General features: G+C 61.2%; 1 protein-coding gene across 1 annotated transcript; it reads left to right on the top strand.

The window, feature by feature from the left end:
• Window positions 1-16,875: 16,875 nt before the first annotated feature.
• Window positions 16,876-18,210, top strand: KCNJ4 (potassium inwardly rectifying channel subfamily J member 4). Its single transcript, XM_054582531.1, has one exon. It carries the CDS (start codon window positions 16,876-16,878, stop codon window positions 18,208-18,210), a length of 1,335 nt encoding a protein of 444 aa, XP_054438506.1.
• Window positions 18,211-19,620: the final 1,410 nt, after the last annotated feature.

The following is a 19,620-nucleotide window of genomic DNA, read 5'->3' as shown; positions in this document are numbered from 1 at the left end:
GTGTGGGGAGCGGACTCCCCCTGCACACGAGGTCACCGTGATGGTTGGGGGGTGGACAAAGCAGAACTGGGGCCTGACCCGGGCTTTTGGCTCCCAGCCTGGCTTGGAAGTAGACAGGCAGAGGTACCGCTCCGTGGGTCACAGCGGCGGCAAGGCGGGGCTGAGCAGGGGGCTCCACGGTCCTGCGGCCCCCTCCCGCCTCTCTTCCTGTTCTCTGGCCCCCGCCCCACCATCCCCGGATGGTAATCCCATCCCTCGCTGGGTCTATTTGAAAAGCTCCCTTTGAGGTTCCTCTAGAAGCCAGTCGCAGGCAGGCCCAGGCAGGGCAGGCTGGAGGTGGGGCGAGGCTGGAAGATTGTGGCCCCTCGAGAGGGTCCCAGAGGGGAGGCGGAGAAAGCGGGGTGCATCTGTGGGTGCTCCGGGAAACGCTGAGCTCCTCAGTCACCCTGCCGGAGCGATTCAGGCAGAACCAGATGAATGCCTGCCAGGGATCCTGAGCTGCTGACTGCCGCTCCTGGGTGCGGTTGAATGACACCTCCACCTCCAAAGTCCCAGGAGCCTTTGACAGCCCCCATCACAGCCCCATTTCCCAGCGAGCAAACTCATGCGGCCCCAGGCACCAGGCTAGGAGCTTTGGCAAACCCTTCTCATTGTAATCCTCCCTGCTACCCCACAGTGTTGAATTGATGTCCCAGTGTTGCAAATGGGGAGCCACAAGTCAGAGAGTCTATGTGACTTGCCCATGGTCACACAGCAGGGAAGCGGAGGAGACTGGAATTGAGTCCTGGCCAGCCTGAGTCTCGGGGCTGCCCCGGGACTTCCCTGGGAAGAGCAGAGAATGTCCCTCCCCCTGGCTGGAGCCCACAGGAGATGGCCTATTGCCCCCAAAACATGACAGCCCCTCAAGGACCTTCTGGGGGCTCTGTTCTGAAGACACATTCAAGGAAGAACTCATTTGACAAATGGGAAGACTGAGGGTCACAGCCAAAGAAAGTACCCAGGGAGTTAGGTAGTTTGGGCTACGGCTCCGTCCCCTGCACCAGCAGGTGAGGAAGGGCTCGTGGGCTGATGGTGGCGTGCAGTCTGGGGTTGGGGGCGTAGATGACTGGGTGGCTCCGCAGAGGGCTCTAGGCTTGGTCGGTGGGGAGGGGAGTCAGCCTTGGGAACAGGAAGAGGAATGAGTAAACACAGCAGGTCCACGTCTGTTCTCCCTGGTCCTGCCCCGGAGCCACCCGCAAATGTCAATGTCACACAGCCTGTGAAGTTGGAGTAAACTGTGAGCGGGACCTGCCTGATGACAGGGTCTGGGGGCCAGCAGCCTTGGGTGTGGCTCCTGTGTGACCGTAGGTACCCTCTCTGAGCTTGGTACACCCACCCGTGTGACCATGATTCTGGTTTTATGAGCTATTTCCACAAAGTAGCCGCCACTGGGCTGTCATCCTAAAGTGCTCTTTCCATCCCCACGAGGACCCTGGGCCCTGGGCAAGGGACAGGCAGGAACCCTGGGGGCCGCCGGCATAACCTTTAAGCCTCCTCAGCCCTCCTAGGGGTGTGGGGGGACCTCCGGGCCCAGCCCTTCTTCTCCTTTTCATCTTTATTTTTCTCCTGCTCCCTCTTCCCCTCGCTACGTGGGCTGATCGCTGCTCAAACTTTTAATTCAGATGGTAATTGAAATAATAATATGGGCTGAGGCCCCTCTGCTTGTGACGATGCAGCTGGTGGAGCGCAGCTATGAATAGACCTTGAGTCACACACGCGCGCGCTCCTGCAGGCGCGCGCACGGCTTGCGGGGTGGTGGGTGGGGTACAGCCTGGGGGGCAGGGTGGGTGGGGTGCGCTCCAGGTTGCTCTGGGTCTTGCCCCCGCCCCTGTCCCGCCGCTCCCAAAGGCCTGGGCCAGTCCCACCGTCTGCTCCCTGTGGAGAAGCTGAAGACCAGGGGCCTTGGCGGTTCTCTCCGTTTACAGAAGGGGAAACTGAGGTTCAGCCAGCGAAGTGGTCGGGACTAGATTTGAACGGGTGGGTCTTGCCCGATTCTCAGGCCATTGTTCTTTTCAGGGCACTCGGGCCAGGCAAGCAGGTGGGGAGAATGCTGGGGTGCGGCCCCAGCTCATCCCGTTGCTTCCCCGGGCCCTGTCCCCTCCTGACACACACCCACAATCGTGCGCACACACACACTCTCACACACACGCAGGCACTCTCACGCGGCCCAGATAGATGGTGATATTGCTTGGTGGCTGGGGGCACAAAGAGGTTTTCTCAGGGGTCCTGCTGCAGAGGGGGGACGCCCCCCTGTGTGCCAGGCCCCGTTTATATCATGACTTCACTTGATCCTCCCTGCTGCCCTGTGAGGACCGTCACTCCCACTTGGAGGGGGAAAAGCTGAGGCTGAGTGAGAAGCAGGGTTTGCCCAAGGCACCTTGGGTGGAAGGGGCCACGTATCCTTTGTCCTACCTACGCTCGCAGTCCCGGCCACTCTGGGACCCTCCGTTTGGACCCCTGGAGGAGGGAAGGTGCATTTCTTCTAGCCTGTGCCTCCCCTTCCTTTCCCTGCGACAGCGCCCCCTCCTCCCCGTGGCTGCCTGGTCGGTTGTTGGCCAGCCCCAGGGCCAGCAGCAGGAACACCTGGCCTCAGTGGGCAGGGGGCGGAGAGGGGCCCCTGAGAGGCTTCGAAGGGTCACGGAGAGGGGCTGCTGAGAAAGGTGGGCCTCGGTGTTTCAGACCCCAGCTGTGCAGGGAGGGGGCGTTGTCATGGTGACCTATCGGCAGGGAGCTTTGGTCTAGGCCTGTTCAGGTGGGCCCAGTGGGCAGGGCATAGGGCGGACGGATGGGCAGAGGCACCCTGGGCCTTTGGACGGTGGAGAAAACTCTGCCCAGCTTTACCTGGTGGCCCCAACTGGCTCCCATGTCGGCTTCTCCTGCACTCTGACGGGAGACGGGGCAGTTGAACCCAGAGGCCACATAATGTGCCCAAGGCCACATACCTGTGGCGGCGGGGCTGGGGCTGGGCTGGAGCCCAGGGCTGGCCCGACTCCTCCGCCTCCCTGGCTCCGTCTCTCTCGCACACGCCCCGTATCAGCCGGGTTTGGAGAAGGAAGGGAACTGCTGCGCCTCTCGTCAGCCCCTCTCCCGGGCGAATCCCCGGACTGGAGGGAGGGGAAGGTGGCGCAGCCCCGGGTCACAGCTGGTGTGGCCGAGCGAGGAAGGCAGGCCAGGGGCTGAGTCCGAGCTCAGCCACTTCCTTAGGCCACACGACCTCGGCCTGCTCGCTGTCCCCATGGGAACCTTTCTTAGGTCCTGTGTGAAACACGGACAACCTGTAGAGGCGGGAGACAGACCGGCTTTTTCCCGCTGTCACTCCACCGGGGCTGCAAGGCCAGCGAGGAGGGGTGTGCACACTGTGACACCCATCCCACGCCCCTCTCGATGGGGAGCGCGCTATCTCCCGGGGCGCCTGCTTGTCTCTAGAATGGGGGTCCCGCTCCTCCAGGCCGCACACAGGTACTGGTCCGGGCCTGTTAGGCACCGGGCCTCACAGCAGGAGGTGAGCTTGACTGTAATGCTCTTGAATCGCCCCGAAAACCATCCCCCCGACCTCGGTCCGTGCAAAAACTGTCTTCCACAAAACCTGTCTCTGGTGCCAAAAAGGTTGGGGACCGCTGCTCTAGAAGGTGCTGCTAATTGATACCTGCCTCCCACTTTGACCTTCGCTCTGCACTTGGGCCTGAGGGACCCAGCCGGTTCTTGACAGGCAGGGTGACCACTCCCCGTCCTCCACCCCCCAAGGTTTATCTCCTTCACCCTCAGGGGACCCGGCTGAGGCCTGTGGGCGGGAAGCAGAAGATCTGTGTTCAAGTGCAGCTCCACGCCCGAGTGGCTATGTGACCTTGGGCAGCTTTTTCACCTCTGAGCCACCTGGCCCTGAGCCGTAAGGGCAGGCTTGTGCCCTTGCGTCTGCTGGGAGTTGCTGGGAAGATCCCATGAGCCTGTGCGTGTAACATGGCCTGTTGACATGAGCTGCTGTGTGGCCCCACCACTCGGTGGCAACTCCTGGCCGATTCCTGGGCTTGCGCACCCCGCCGTTGTGCCGAGCCCTGCCCTTGCACCCTCTTGGTCCTCCCGGCCTGCTTGGGTGGGGGTGGGGCTGCCGGGCTCCAGCACCAGGCCTGCGGCTGATCCCTAAGCCACCTGACCTTGGAAAAAGCCTCTCTGGCTGGGCTTCAGCGCCGCCCCCCCAGACATGGAGCAGGAACGGGGCAACAGGGAAGAGAGAGCCGGGCGGGGTACGGAGCGGGCCGTGGCTGCACGCCGCGGCTGGCCTGGCCCCTGAGATGGCAGGCCAGGAGACAGCGAGGGGAAGGCACCGCCAGCCATGGGGAGAGTCCATGACCCCCTGCACCGATAGCCTGGCAGAGCTCGCTCCCCACACCCTGGTGGGCTGCCTGAGGAAGGGGTGAGCTACCTGTTGTTGGAGGTGTGCAAGCAACTGTTGAGTGGCACCTGGTGGGGGGGCAGCAGGGGCTTTGACACTGGTTCAGGGGGTGAGATTGGACCCAGGACCCAGGCTTTACCGTTTGGGTCACAGCACAGCAGTCCTGTGGCCCTAAGGGCCTAACAGCCTGTTCCAAGTGTCCCCATGGCCTCCAACAACTCCCCACTTGATTGTGCCTGCAAGAGCCCCCGGTCCCAGCCCGGCCGTCCACGGCTCCAGGACGAGCCCTAGGTCCCTGTTTCACTGGCCCCCAGCCCCTGAGCGCCTCCAGGCAGCGCTTTCTAAGCTGCTTGCAGGTCCTGACCCATCCGTTGTTCTGAAGTTGATTTAGTGAGGTCACTGCTTATTTTTTAAAGCAAAACACAAAGAAAATAGCAAGCGCTTTCCATGTAGTGAGGGTAAGTATTCATTTGCGATGCTTTTGTGTCAGCTTTTAAAATATATTATTGTGTAATGAATAGCAATGTACACAGTGTTTGTTTTTACTCTAGGTCTTGGTCAGAAAGTTTGAAAGCTACTACTCTGTATAGAAATCCTGTGGGCACCCCTGATAGGGGCTTGGGCTTGCAGATTCCTTTTTCCAGGACACTCGGTTCCTAAGAACGTAAGTGCCGAGAATTCTAGGCGGCCGCTGTGCTGTCCCCAGACCTTCCATTCCTTGCACAGGGCACACTTAGCTCCAGGCCCCGAGCCTACCCTCAGCCGCCCCACCCCAGGGCCTACGTCCCACTTCCTGCCCAGCCCTGCCCAGCCGTGTCCCGCCTGTGCGCTCCCTGCTTGCCCACATCTCCCTGGGGACCTGGGGACCGTCCCTCCACGCCCTCTGGCTGCTCAGACCCTTTGTCTCCTGTCCTCACACACTTAACACGCGGAGCTCAGCAAAGTCGGGCCATGCCTCACTTCTCTTCCCCTGGTACCTAGTAGGAGCTCAATAAATGTTCATTCATCCCACAGTGATGGATAGAGCACCCTCTGGGGCAAGGCCCGGGCTGCGCTGGAGACACACTGGCAGGAGGGCCGATGCCGCTGCAGCGCGCATGCAACGAGGGCGGTGAATGAATGAATGAGTGGATGGAGCCCGAGAGCCTCTGCCTCAGGAGCCAGATGGGCAGATGGTCAGAAGTGATGCGTCAGCCCCTAGCACTTTGCCTGCGCGTAGTAGGCATCCCTGGCTGTGGATGAGCTGGCGTGTTGGGGGAGGAATAGGAACTGAGTGTTCCCACCGCCGCCGCTGACCCTTCTAAGACCTGTTGCCACACCCTGCTGGGTACTGCACATGGCACCCTCCCCACCCCAGTCCTTGGAGCTTCTCTTTTGAGCCTGGGACCCTGGATGTGAAGCCGAGATGCTCCGATGACCCCCTGAGAGGACACCTAAGGGAGAGCGCTCGGAGGGCGGGGGAGGCAGAGGCGCGGGGCGTCAGATGTCCTGCCCCCACTCCCGTGTCACAGAAGGTCTCCTTCTGGCCTCCACTCAGAGGCCACCTTTGTTGAGAGGTTCTCCCTGACTACGGTGACAAAAATAGCTCCTGCTCGGTCACGTTCTGCCACATCACCCTGCTTAGGTCCTTTCTGGGAATTATGAGGGGCTGAAATTATCTCGTTTCTCTGTCAGTCATCAGATGTTTATTCAGCGTCGGGGACCCAGGGGTGAGGCAGAGAATTGGGGTCCCTGCACTTAAGGAGATTGCAGATGGAATGGGACCGATGCTGTGAGGAGGTCAGGACGCGGGCGGGAGCGCCTGGGGGGCGGGCGCCCTCTTGGAGGAAGCGGCCTTCGAACACGGGCCTGAGCGGCAGGACAGTGGGAACAGTGGAGCCTGGGAGGGTTTCAGCCAGAAGGGACAGCCACGGTAAAGAGCCAGAGCCAGGAGTGAACTTAGTCTGTTCAAGGGACAAGAAAAAAGGCCCAAGTGGCCCAGGGTGGGGACACGGTAGCCCCCAGAGCTCGAAGCGGAGGGGTGCTGTGGGTCCTGAGCCTCTGGGGATGGGGCTGCGGGGGGAGAGGCGGCGGAGGGTGCAGGGCGGAGGCTGGGGATTGTCCGGGAGTGATGGAGCTCGAAGCAGGGCGCACTCTGCAGGCTGCGTGGACTGGGTGTGGGGCCAGTGTCCACACCCACTCCTGGGGGCTCTCCTGCTTGGGGGAGCTCCGGAACCCCGGCAGGAATGAAAGCAGCAGCACCCCGCTCTGGAGCGTCAGGAGGATTAAAGGGGTGGCCCCCAGCAAACGCTAAATGTGAGTTAGACCGCTCTCACGGCGATTGGCTGGGGGGAGGGGAGAAGGGTGACACCAGGCGCCAGGCCTGCCGGGGTCCCTGCGTGGCCACAGCCTGAGATGGAGAAGGCAGGGAGGAGCGACGGGTTGGTCTCAGCGATGCAGAGTGTGCGGTGCCTCCTAGACACCCGCCGAAGCCGGGAGCAGGAGCCAAATTTGCTTGTCACTGCTTGGGAGGGTGATAGGGGCCAGGTGGCATTTGCAGCCACGGCAAGCCTGGGACCCGCCCGGGGTGCGCACTGGAGGCTGGAGGAGGGAGAGGGAGGAGGGCAGCCGGAGGCGCCTGCAGGCCTGGGGGGCCACAGAGGAAGCGGGGGCCAGCCAGGCCCCGTCAGAGCTGCTGGGAAGACAGAGGCTCCGAGGAGCCCTGGAGGGGGCTCCGGGGAGAATGGCAGGTGACAATAAGCCCCACCCTCCAAGAAGGACTTCTGCCCTTTACAGTTTGTAAACCCTGCCTTCCAATGCCAGTGTCCCTCTCTGAAACATGCCTATGAAGTGAGCATGTTCCTCCCCGTTTTATGGATGTGCCTCAGAGAGGTTAAGGCACTTCCCCGTGGCCGCGCAGCGCATAGGTGAAGTGTTCCCAAGCTTTCCGGGATCGCTGTCTCTTTTGAGGACCTTATGAATGCTCTGATCCTTCTCAGAAACACACACATATGTATACACTGGTTTTAAACCTTTCTACGTGTCTTTTCTCTGTAGGTAATACATTCATATGGTTCTAAAATTAAAAAGACACAATGGGAATACAGTGAGAATTCTTCCTCCCACCCCATCCCCAGCCACCTGCTTCCCCTCCCCGGAGGCAGCGGAGGCTCCGGCTCCTGGGTCCCCATCCGCAGACAAGCACAGACAAGCAAATATGTGTATCTATAAATTTCTTTCTCTCCTTTTTTGTACAAATGGTAGATACTATACTTGGTATTCATCACTGTTGCCTTTTTTCAACTTAAAAACACATCTTGAAGACCCACATCGCTCCTTCCAGGGCTTCCTCCTCCTTTTTGCTGGCTGGCTCCACGGCGGGCGAGCTGTTTGTTCGTTTGGGGGTTGGCGGGGCGGGTATCTGGCTGCTTCAGGCTGGGCGGGGCCAGCCAGGTGCCGGGCTCCCTGTGGGCATGGCTGTGTGCGGAGGTCCCAGGAGCGTTCAGTTCACGGTGTCAGCAGCAATTCCACAGCTCTCCAAATCCCCCAGGGCCACCCAGAGCAAGGAGGACGTGAGCCTGGCCCTGGCTTTGACTCCTCTCCCCAACTCTCCCCCTGCCCGTGCCTCCTCAGGCTCATCCTCCAGGTCGGCTGTGTCTGACCTGCGGCCAGGCCCGCGGGCTGCACGCTGCCCAGATGGCTGTGAATGCAGCCCAAAACAAAATCGTCAATTTACTTAAAACAGTATGAAATTTTTTGTGTGTGTGATTACGTGTCACAGTGTAGTTAGGGTGTGGCCCAAGACAACTCTTCTTCTTCCAGTGTGGCCCAGAGATGCCAAAAGGTTGGGCACCCCTTCTCTGGGCGTGGCCAAAAATCCAGGGAATCCTGTGTGTGTGGGAATGGGGGAATCAGCGCCCACTCCCCAAAGCTCTGGGAGACCCTCTGCCCCCACCAGCAGCCCCAGCTGCCAGAGACGTTTTCGCTGAGAGGCCAAGTACAAGGGTGTGAACGGGGGTCTTCATGCCCCTTCCCACCCATGGCTGGGGTGCTGGGCTGTATGGAAGTCACCTGCACTGGGGGCGGGGGCCCTGGCCCAGGACAGACCCCTGGGCCCCAGCACCGGCCCTCCTCCTGGCTCGGGAGGAGTCTCTGCCCTTTCTGGCTGGAGAGGGAGGGAGGGTGTCCATGTGGAGAAGGGAGGTGGGGCCGGTGGCCTCTGGTGGTCTGGGCTGGTCAGGGCCAAGCAGGCTGGCACTCCCCTTCCCTGGCTGCTGTCCCGCCGCCCCTCTCACCCTTCCCCTCGGCTGCCTCGAGGGGCGGCCTGCTTCTCCTGCAGGAGGGGCCACGGCTGGGGCTGGGGCCTCCCCTCCTGCCATTTGACAGGCAGGCCACTGAGCTCGGCAGGTCTTGTGGCTGAAAATGTCATCTAAGTGGTCGAACTCTGCCCAGACCTCCGGCCTGACACGCCTGGGCGTCTCTGTCAGGGCATCCAAGGCCGCTGCACCCTAGAAAGTGCCACTCCTCAAACCTGGTCCTCCTTCAGCGTCCCACCGTTACCAGCTCCTGCCACCCCTCTTCCCAACTTCCCGTCCAACCCCCCCACCCCGGCAGTGTCCCCACTCCCCTTACTTCTCTCGCGCTGCACTGCCAGCCCTGGCAGCTCCACGCCACCACCCTGGCCTGTCTGGGCGGCAGCAGGAGCCCCCCGCTGGCCTCCCGCCTTCCCTGGGCCCCGCACAGCCGTGGCCACACCTTATTCCAGGGCGTGCACCGCCTCGGACAGGGCGGGGTGCCCCGGGGCTACTCTGGGGAAGTTTTCGTCCCCAAGCCTGGTGGCGGATACTCGGGGGTTTATGACGTTACTCCCTAGTCCTACTTGTGTTAAAGATTTCACAGGAAAATTTAAAAGACCAAACCAGCGGAAGCCGGCTGGCCCGCTGCCCACGGCCATGAGGATGAAACCCACAACCCTCGCACCCCGGCTCCTGGAGCCTCACCCTGGGCAGCAATCTCTCCTGCTTGCTTCACTCTTCCTACCCGGCCTTGCTGCAGATGCACAGCTTACCAGACTCATTCTGGAATGTTCTACACCTCACCATTCACACGGACACACAGTTCTCATGACCAAGCTGACTCTCACGTATTACTCAGGTCTCGGTTTCAATGCCACTTTCTCAAGGAGGCCTTTGGGAACCCCCACCAAACTAGCGTCCCTCATCCTCTCTCTCACATCATGACAGACTTTTCCTCCAACAACTTACACCTGGTGACGGCCCACCTGTGCTTGTCATGTGTAGAGCATCTCTCGGCAGCTGATCCGTAAGCGAGGTGAGTCCGTTGCCTGTGTCTGACCCGCGGCAAGTGTGCAACAAACAGTAATTGAAGGAGCGACTTTGGAGGGTGTGTGTGCGGCAGGCCAGATCCCGAGCCGCACAGCAAGGCAGTGGGGGATCAAATCTCTCCCCAGCGTAAGACTGGGGTTCTGGAAAAGAGAAGCCTTCAGGGAGCCCCGCCCACCTTCAAACCTTTGTAGGGAAGAGGGGCACAGGTGTCTGGGTGGCCCCGCTGGTGGGTGGGATGGGTCTAGTCAATGGAAGTGGCTCCTGCTGGGGGCAGGGTGTCCTCCAGCCGGGTGGGGGCCAGGCGTCTGCAATGCAGCGCAGGGCACAGTCACGGGATGGGACGGTGGCCCTCGGGTCCTCCAGCCAGCGGCTCCTGGCCCTTGGCCAGGACCGGAAGGCCCATTGGGACGTTCTGGGGAGCTCGCTTTTGAAGCCTACTCACCTGCAGGCCGAATGGCTGGGTGCAGAGCTGGGGGAATGAGCTTGTTAACCCCACTGCTCGGAGCCCCCCCTGGAGCCCTGAGTCACATGTGAGTCTGGGCTCTGGCTGGACCCAAAATCAGGGACCCAGGTCCTGGCTCCAAGTCCCTATGTCCCAGTTTCTCTTTTCCCAATAGGACAGGCTTGATAGAACCTGGCAGAGAGCAGGGCTTGGTGTTTGCCAACTGGAAGAAACGTGCAATGCGACAGTGGTGTTCGAGGCAGGAGGGCAGCGTGTCTTAGAAACGTGCTCTGCTATCGACCACCCAGGTCCGAACCCTGGCTCTCCCACTTGCAAGCCGTGTGCACTGGGGCCAGTCGCTGGACCTTCCTGTGCCTTGGGTTTCTTTCCAGTACTGGGGGGGGGGGGTGATAATGGTGACTTCCTCCCAGGTCACGGTGAGGATGGGGAATTGATCCTGGGAAAGCACTCAGAACAGGAGGTGTGTGCCAAATGCGCCCGTGGGCTTAGCGATGGCGTCACACTGTTGCCCGGGGCAGGGCTAGGTGTGCGGTGGGGTGTCAGGGCCCGGAAGAGGGTGTGAGGGAGGAGCAGCGCTCGCTGAGCACCCCTCCCCACCCCCGTGCGGCCTGCACTTTTGCGACAATTGACAGCCTGCGTCTGGCCCTCATGACCACGCTGCAAGGGGGGCTTTACCATGTTCCCTGTCAAATGAAGGCACCGAGGTTCAGAGGGGCCAAGCGACCTGCTGGAGCCCACTTCCGGCCCAGCTCTGTGTGATTCTGAGGCCACTGCTCTCCCTCATCTAGTCCCTAGAGCTGGTGTTGGAACAAGCTGGGCAAGGCCGCGAGATGGGTGCAGGGCGGGCTCCGAGCAGTGCACCCGAAATCCAGGGGAGGGCTGGTCAGCCTCGGGGGTCATTCGGACCACTTATCCATCCCCGACTGTGTTCCGGGCACATGATGTCCACAGTCCCATCTATTCCCATGACAACCATACGCGGGAAGGGCTATCATTATCCTCATCGAAAGAGGAGGACTGCAGGGACCAGAGAGGCTAAGTAAGTCGCCCAAGGTCACACAGGCAGAAAAGTGGACAGAGACTCCGTGGTCGAAGCCCCTGTACTGGGAGGGGAAGATGTGGGCTCTCAACAGTCACTAAGAGAAGAGAGTCAGACCCCCCGGGGTCCAGGGAGCAGGTCAGGGGCCCACGGAGGTCCATGGGCAGCAGGGGACCCCCTGCCACAATTTCCCCCATAGCTAGATCCACCCTCAGCTCCTTCCTACTCTGAGGAGCACAGCTCAGTGGCTGGGTCCTTGAGCCCTTGCCTTCCCCTGCAAAGCCCTGTGCGTGAGAGCTGAAAGGTCACCCACCTAAACCAGGTAGTCAGGTGGCAGGGGAGGGTGGGCGGCTCCGTGCCCCTCAGCCCCTGGGGAGCTGGGAGATGAGACAATGGTGTGAATTCCTTCCACTTCCCCAGGAAACCTTCCTTCCTGCCCTCTGGAATCCTTTCTGGGCGCACTGGGTTAGTCCCGCAGCCCCGCCCCACCCCCTGAGCCTGCTCCCTATGGGACAGGAGTCTGCCTCCCCGTCCAGACCTACGGGCGCTCGGGGAGGGGTGGGGCTGGTCAGACTCAGGGACGCCACCCTCTGGATCACCGTCTCCTTTCAGGCTCTGCTGGGCGCCTGCGTCATTACATCCTCTCCACTCTCCCATCGGGAGGGACTGAGCATCCCCTACCCATTTTGCGAGATAAGGGGACCTTGGTGTAAGCCCTTAGTGGTGGAATCAGGGCTGGAAGCCAGGTTTTCTTACATTGTTGTGATCCTCAGTATCATCATCTTCTTCATCAGAGTCTGTGCATTTTGCCCGCGATGCCAGGCGAAGCCCCCGCGGACATGTCTGTTACGGCGTGGCTGTCCCGTGTGTCTCCGTCCACAGGCCGGGTGGAGGGGATGCCGCGCTCATCACCTCCCGCGTCCAGACGGAGCCGCTGAGGTCTAAGGAGGACACACGAGGAGGCGACAGAGCTGAGACTCAGAGCCAGGTCACGAGGGTTCAGCCAGCACTTTTTTTCCATAGAGTGGAAAAGCAAGTGAAGGGTGCAGCAGGCAGTGGGGGCACAGGCTCCGAGGGGGCAGGGCTGGGTGCAGCCAGGGCAGGCTTTGGAGGATGGGCCCGGGGGGCTGGAGAGAGGCCCGGCAGGAATCCGGTGGGACAGGTCGTAAGGGAGGGGAAGGGAGCCAGAGCCCAGGCCCCAGGCGGGCGACCAGGATGAGTCTGGACCTGGAGCCAGCCGGACCTGAATGGGATCGCAGCTTTGCCACTTCTACTGCGTGACTCTGCCCCCCCCCCCCGTGCACATCCCTTCCCCCACCCCTCCCCCACCTGTGATTCTTCAGCCCAGGAGAGAAACCATAGCCCGGCCCTGCCCCAGTGGGGGCTTAATAAGCACCTGTGAGATAAACGAAGGGTCCCCAATGCTTCAGGGAGATAGACCAGGCAGTTCTAGGGGGTCTGTACCCTGAGAACAGCCACAAGTGACAGTTCAGCCGGCCCCACAGCTGAGCTACATGGTCTCGGGTAAGTCACTTCACCTCCCCCATCGCCCCCGCCCATAACAGGGAGGTGCATAAAGGCCCTGCAGGCCTGCGAGATGTCCCCTAGTATAGGCTTCTGCCCCTTCCCTCCTGCCCCCTAGGGGACTAAGTGTGGGCTGAGCCGGCCCGGGTCTCAGACGCCCTCGCGTCTCCCATGCGTGGTGAGGGTGCAGCTCGGGGAGACCTCCTGGGTTGCTGGAACCCCCTGGGGCTGCCGCTTTTGCAGAGGGAGTTGAAGGTCAGGAGGAGGCCTTCAGTGTGACCAGTCAGAGGGAAAACGTAGGAGGGGGCAGAGTGGGGTCGTCTCCCTACCTCCTCCGGATCCCTCCTTAGCTCTTCAGGGAGGGGCAGGAGGGCAGCCAGCGGTGCCAGTGAGCGGTTCACAGCCCTGCCCGTCCCCTCCAGCACCGCCCCGAGGCCCCGGTGCCCTTGACCAGCTGCCGACCCACGTGGGTCCTCCCCGCTCTCTCCTGCCGCAGTTTCCCTAGCTGCCCAGGGATGTCTCGACTCGGAGCTTCAGATCTGGGGCGGTCATAAACACGGTGAAATTTTTTAAACTTGGTAACCAACACAGCATGTCAATCCTTCATGTTGCCAAGAAAGGACGTTAGGTTTGTGAAAGGCAGCCAGCCTGTCCCACCCATGTCAGTTCCTCAAAGAAAGAATGGCCACCACACAAGGAGGCCCGGGAGGCAGCAGGGCCTGGAGGAGGGGCCCAGGCCAGGGCAGGGGGCAGGGGGGAGGGGTCACCCAGCAAGGCAGTGAGAGGGACGGGCCCCAATGCCCCCAGCGCATACGCTCACAGTAAAAATCTGTGTTCAGAAGAGGATGGTGCTGAACTGTCATCGCCTCTCGCCTCTCTTTTGCTACCTGTGCCCCCTTCTCTTTTGCACTTTTCCCTCAGGCCCATGTGATTTTGCCAGTAAGCCCCAGGTGACAAACAAGGGAGAGAGACCCGGCCCTGTCCCTGGGGTTGTCACACGAGGCACAGACAGGCTTTGTATCTTTCACTTGCTAGCCAGGCATCGTGTGGTTGACACAGGCGCTGGCAGGTGGCCGGAGTGTTCGCTTATCTCAGCAGGCCACTGCGGACAAGGGGCTTTAGGGGGACGGGCCACACACAGGCTCCTCCAAGGTGGAGGGCGCTGGGTCGGGGGCGTCCAGGAATGGCCATTTCTGAGCACGGCCCGAGCTAGCAGGGGCCACAGGTGGGCACAGGCCGGCCCAGAGCAGGGGCTCAGAGGCGTTGCCGTGACCAGGAGAGGAGGCGCCGGAGTGGGCGGCGGGATCGGCTGTGCCGCCACTGGCTACAGTGCGGGAGCCGGCGCCTGGGGTTGGGGTGATGGACGGGCAGGGGGTGAGTGCTGACGCTGGGGGATGAGTGTGGGGGTGGGGATGCGCGGAGCCTTGGGGCCGGCCCTGGGCTTGGCCTAGACTCCTGTCCCTTCTACTCACTCGTGGGGAACAGTGGGCTGCGCTGGTGAGCAGAGAACCCACAGCCTTCAGCCACCGGAGATGGTCTCCCTCTCCCCAGGCCCCCCTGGAGAGAGGGCGCCCCGTGAAGAGCCCTCTCCTGGAGCTCACGATGAACCCCTCCCCCCAGGTCATCCCTTTGTCGGGCGGAGAAGCGGGGTCCCCCGGCCTTGGGCAAGGCCCTCACCCTCTCTGGGCCTCATCTGTGACAGGCTAGGTCGACGCACTTTGTCCCCTCTGCCTCTCTCCCGGAGACCTGCACCTGTGGCGCAAGGACCTGCTGGCGCCAGGCTGATGTCGCCTCTTCCCCTGGCCCCCAAACCACTCCCCAGTGCCCTCCAGGGAGGGGGCCCCTCTTCCCAGGAGCGCCTCGCCATTCTTCCAGGAGCTCTGGGGTGGGGCTGAGGAGACCAGGCTCAGGGCTGGGCCAGCCTGCCTCCGCCTGGGACCCTCAGCAAGGCTGTCTCAGCTCCGGACGTCCTTGGCCTCAGAGATAAAATGAGGGTCTTGAAATCAGTGATCTTCCATTCGCTCTTGCTCTGGTTCCTTCTGCAATATTAATAGGGCCATTTAAGACAGTGGACAGAGCAGAGACTGGGCCATTTGGTGAAGGAAGACCTCCCTGAAAACTGTGTCTGGCCTAGAAGGTGCACCTGGCACCGTGGCTGATGAGGCTCTGGGGGAGGTGTCAGAGACAGCCCAGGGTGCCCGGGTACAGTTATGACCCCTTAAGGGCCAGCATCATGTGCCCACATTACCTGTCAGGTCTTCAAACGGATGGGTCTCGCTGATCCCATGTTCCAGATGAGGAAACCGAGGTTCAGGGCAGTCAAGCAACTTGCTCAAGTTACAGGGTGGATCTTGGACTTCCATCCAGGACTGTGGGACCCTGGGATCTCCTTTGACAGGGAGGAGGAGGAAGAACCCTGAGCAGGGGCGGGATGACCACGCGGTGGGGGCAGGCGGGGCTCACCCTCCCTGGGCTGAGAGAGGGCGTTTCTCCGGGGAAGAGGCAGACTCTGAGCTGTTGATCTCTAAATTACAGCGTTGGCGCGCACCGGTTGCTGCGGCAACCGCGTTGTCCTGAACCGGGGAAGTGTATAAACATTGCCACAGATGCACAATTAGATCAGGAAGAAGAATAGAACAGAAAATAGAAACTTTCAGCCTTATATAATTCTGGGCCAAAATGTTACCAGGAACCCAGGCTCGGCCAGCCCTGCCAGCCGCTGGGGCCCCGGTACCTCATCTCTCTGCTGGGACCCCCGTGGAAGGGAGGGATGTGGGGCCGGGGTCTGCCCTCTGTGGGCCCAGCTGGTGCACCTGCCATTCGCCACTCGGTGGGGCGAGGGGCCGCCTCTGCTGAGGCAGCGGGGGACGCTGACAGCCCAGTCCTGCCCCTCTCCAGTGTCCTCCTGCTCCCAGGAAGCGGGAAGGCAGGCGGGAGGGCGACTGGCTCCAACCAAGTGCCTGCTATTTCCTTGGGTCCTGCGAGGTAGGGTTTGGGTCCCCGTTTTACAAATGAGGAAAGTGAGGCTCAAAGAGGTGGCAAGCACCGCCCAAAGGTGACACAGCTGGGCAGCAGGTGTGTGACCTCCGCCTCTCCAGGTCTCCACACCAGGAACCCATCAGTGTTGACAGCTCCTGGGGCTGAAGAGTTAGACACACCGGTGTTCTAACTCACCATTTACCAGCTGTGTGGTCTTGGGTAGGTTGCTTCCCCTCTCTGAGCCCCTCCTCCCTCACCTATGATGTAGGAGTAGCAACTCCTACACAGGAGCCAAAGCGCAGGGTCCCCCTTCCTCTGTCTTGACCGTGATTGGTGTCTTCACCCACCACTGCCCCCACCAGGTTTGGGGACAGGACAGGAACCGAGGCAGGGCTGCAGGTCTGGGCACTGTCCAGTGGGACTTTCTGCTGTGATGGAAAGGCCTTGTATCAGCTCTGTCCAGTATGGCAGCCTTGAGCCACAAGCATGTGGATTTTAAGCGTGGCTAATGAAACTGTGGAACTGAGCTAGATTTTTATTTAATTTCAAGTAAATGTAAAAAGCCACAGGTGGCCAGTGGCTGTCTTATTGGACAGCACAGGAGAACATCTAGCCCCCAAAAGACCCAAGATAGCAGAGGCTGAACCCAGGCAGGTAAGTGGGGACCAGAGCGCTCACAGGGCAGCTGGCGGGAGGGTGGAGCCAAGATGGGCCCCGGGGAGCTCGGGCTCGGAACAGTTGCGGGGAGCAGCGTGAGGGCCCGGGACTAGGACCCAGATCCTGGTGGGTCAGCTTTTGGCCTGGCAGACCCCAGTCCCGGAGCTGGGCCAGCCCTGGAGGCACTGGCTCGGGCCCTGAACCCCTGTTGTGAGAACTGCCTTCACTGTCACGTTCGGCTGGCCAGGGCGGAGGAGGTTGGGTGCTGGTCCAGGCTCCTCCCTTTCTGCACATTTTTGGCCCGGTGCTTTGCCACAGGAGCCGGGGTTCCTGGGGCCCTCGGAGAGTCCCCATGGCAAGCCCCCATGACAGGCACTTGCCTCCCAGCGTCTCATATGTCTGGCTTCTTCCTCCCCACCAGGCCCTGCGTCTTCCCAGGTGACCACGCCGGCTTCAGGACATGCTCGGGCACAGCCGCAACGGGCAGGCCCACGTGCCGCGGCGGAAACGCCGCAACCGCTTTGTGAAGAAGAACGGCCAATGCAACGTCTACTTCGCCAACCTCAGCAACAAGTCGCAGCGCTACATGGCGGATATCTTCACCACCTGCGTGGACACACGCTGGCGCTACATGCTCATGATCTTTTCTGCGGCCTTCCTCGTCTCCTGGCTCTTTTTTGGCCTCCTTTTCTGGTGCATCGCCTTCTTCCATGGTGACCTGGAGGCCAGCCCAGTGGTGGCCACGGCAGGGACCCCCGTGGGCAGCAGTGGGGCAGCTCCGGTGACCCCCAAGCCGTGTATCATGCACGTGAACGGCTTCCTGGGCGCCTTCCTATTCTCGGTGGAGACCCAGACGACCATTGGCTACGGGTTCCGGTGCGTGACGGAGGAGTGCCCCCTGGCGGTCATTGCCGTGGTGGTCCAGTCCATCGTGGGCTGCGTCATTGACTCCTTCATGATTGGCACCATCATGGCCAAGATGGCGAGGCCCAAGAAGCGGGCGCAGACACTGCTGTTCAGCCACCACGCGGTCATCTCGGTGCGCGATGGCAAGCTCTGCTTGATGTGGCGCGTGGGCAACCTGCGCAAGAGCCACATCGTGGAGGCCCACGTACGGGCCCAGCTCATCAAGCCCTACATGACCCAGGAGGGCGAGTACCTGCCGCTGGACCAGCGAGACCTCAATGTGGGCTACGACATCGGCCTGGACCGCATCTTTCTGGTGTCGCCCATCATCATCGTCCATGAGATTGACGAGGACAGCCCGCTGTACAGCATGGGCAAGGAGGAGCTGGAGTCCGAGGACTTTGAGATCGTGGTCATCCTCGAGGGCATGGTGGAGGCCACCGCCATGACCACCCAGGCCCGCAGCTCCTACCTGGCCAGCGAGATCCTGTGGGGCCACCGCTTTGAGCCTGTGGTCTTCGAGGAGAAGAGCCACTACAAGGTGGACTACTCCCGCTTCCACAAGACCTACGAGGTGGCCGGCACACCCTGCTGCTCTGCCCGGGAACTGCAGGAGAGCAAGATCACCGTGCTGCCCGCGCCCCCGCCCCCGCCCAGTGCCTTCTGCTATGAGAACGAGCTGGCCCTCATGAGCCAGGAGGAGGAGGAGCTGGAGGAGGAGGCGGCGGCCGCGGCGGCGGTGGCCGCGGGCCTGGGCCTGGAGGCAGGCTCCAAGGAGGAGGCGGGCATCATCCGAATGTTAGAGTTTGGCAGCCACCTGGATCTGGAGCGCATGCAAGCCACGCTCCCCCTGGACAACGTGTCCTACCGCAGGGAGTCGGCCATCTGACCTCCAGGCCCCGCCTCATCGCCTCCCACAAATACCAGGACACCCCTCCACACTCAGGACAGAGCTGACCCTGGCTCCGTGGACCTTCTGCAGGGAGGTGGGGGCTTTAAAGCTGGGGGCCCCCTCCCTACTGGCTTCAGAACCCAAGCCAGGGAAGGGCCCGGGAAACCCTCAGCCCTGTCCGCCCGGCTTCCCCAGCACCAGTGCTGCTGGCTCGGGGACTCCAGGCCCCCCACCATTTCTCCCACCAACCCTTCAAGGACATGCCCCCTTTGTTCTCAGAACCTTAGGGAAGGCGGCTGGACTTCCGGGGGGTGGGGATCATGGGGTTCTGGGTGGGCAGGGGGTTCGTGTGGGGGGAGGGAGGGAGGGGTGCGTTTCTTTTGCATGACCGTGGCCTGTTGTTCATGACTTTCTGTTGTAAATATCTATAAATGGAGAGAGACGGAGGCACCGAATCCACCTTCTGCCGTGTGTACCTGCAGGACAAGGAGGTGCAGCCCCTCTCTGTGCACCCCTCCTCCCCGCCCTCCAAGCCTAGCCCCTGCCCCTGCCCGGGCACCCGGTCCCTTGGAGCCCTCAAAGCCAGCCATCTTGTCCCCTGGATGGCATTGGGTTTGGGTGCAGAGGTGGGACCCCAAAGGGCAGCACAAAGGCCATCCCTTCCTGTGGTCCCCCCGGGCCCCAGAGCCCAGCCCAGATTGACAATGGAGTTTGTAACTATATATTTTTAATAAAGTATATGGTCCATTGGGATAGGCTGGTTGAAAGTGGAGGGCTGGGAAGAAGAGAGAGAGACCAACATGCTGTGTGTCTGTGTGTGGTATGTGTATTGTACGTATGTGTATATGGTGTGTGTGATATGTACGTGTGTGCTATGGGTATATATGGTGTGTGGTGTGTGTGTGCTATAGGTGTGTTGTGGGGGTGTCCTGTGTATTATGTGTTTGGTATGTGTGCGTGTGCCTCTTTCTGAGGCACAGACCCCTGGAGGGAGCTTTATCGCCTGCCATCCTCTTTCCTGGGAGCCAATGGGAAGGGTTCCGAGTCAACAAGCTGCCCGTCAGTTTGGCCTGTTTGATCATCTGTAGAATGGGATGATCCCTCCCCTCCCCCAGGGATGATGGACAGGAGAATCCTGTGTGGATGTCAGCCAACCCTTTACAGCTCAGGGGAGGTGGGGGTGTGTCTCACCCCGCCACACACACCCACGCACGCACACACGTCAGGCTGGGCTGGTCACGCTGGCCGCAGGACACGGTGGCTGGCAGGAAGGGCTCTGGGAGCGGCCAGGACCCCTGGTGGCAGTCAGACTTGGTTTCTGCCCGGCTGCGGGGCCTTGGATAAGTCCCTTCCCTTCGCTGGGCTTCAGCTGGCCTGTGCAGTGCAACAAACGACCTCAAAACTTAG

Source organism: Pteronotus mesoamericanus, unplaced genomic scaffold (assembly GCF_021234165.1).
Source record: "Pteronotus mesoamericanus isolate MK-2021 breed Mesoamerican mustached bat unplaced genomic scaffold, CSHL_Meso_final contig_702, whole genome shotgun sequence".
NCBI classification, from domain to species: Eukaryota; Metazoa; Chordata; class Mammalia; order Chiroptera; family Mormoopidae; genus Pteronotus; species Pteronotus mesoamericanus.
This window is presented reverse-complemented; position numbering and strand designations above follow the sequence as displayed.

What these genes read in the sequence shown, in the direction of transcription:
- KCNJ4 (XM_054582531.1), top strand. Translation starts at nt 16,876, where the DNA reads ATGCTCGGGCACAGCCGCAACGGGCAGGCCCACGTGCCGCGGCGGAAA.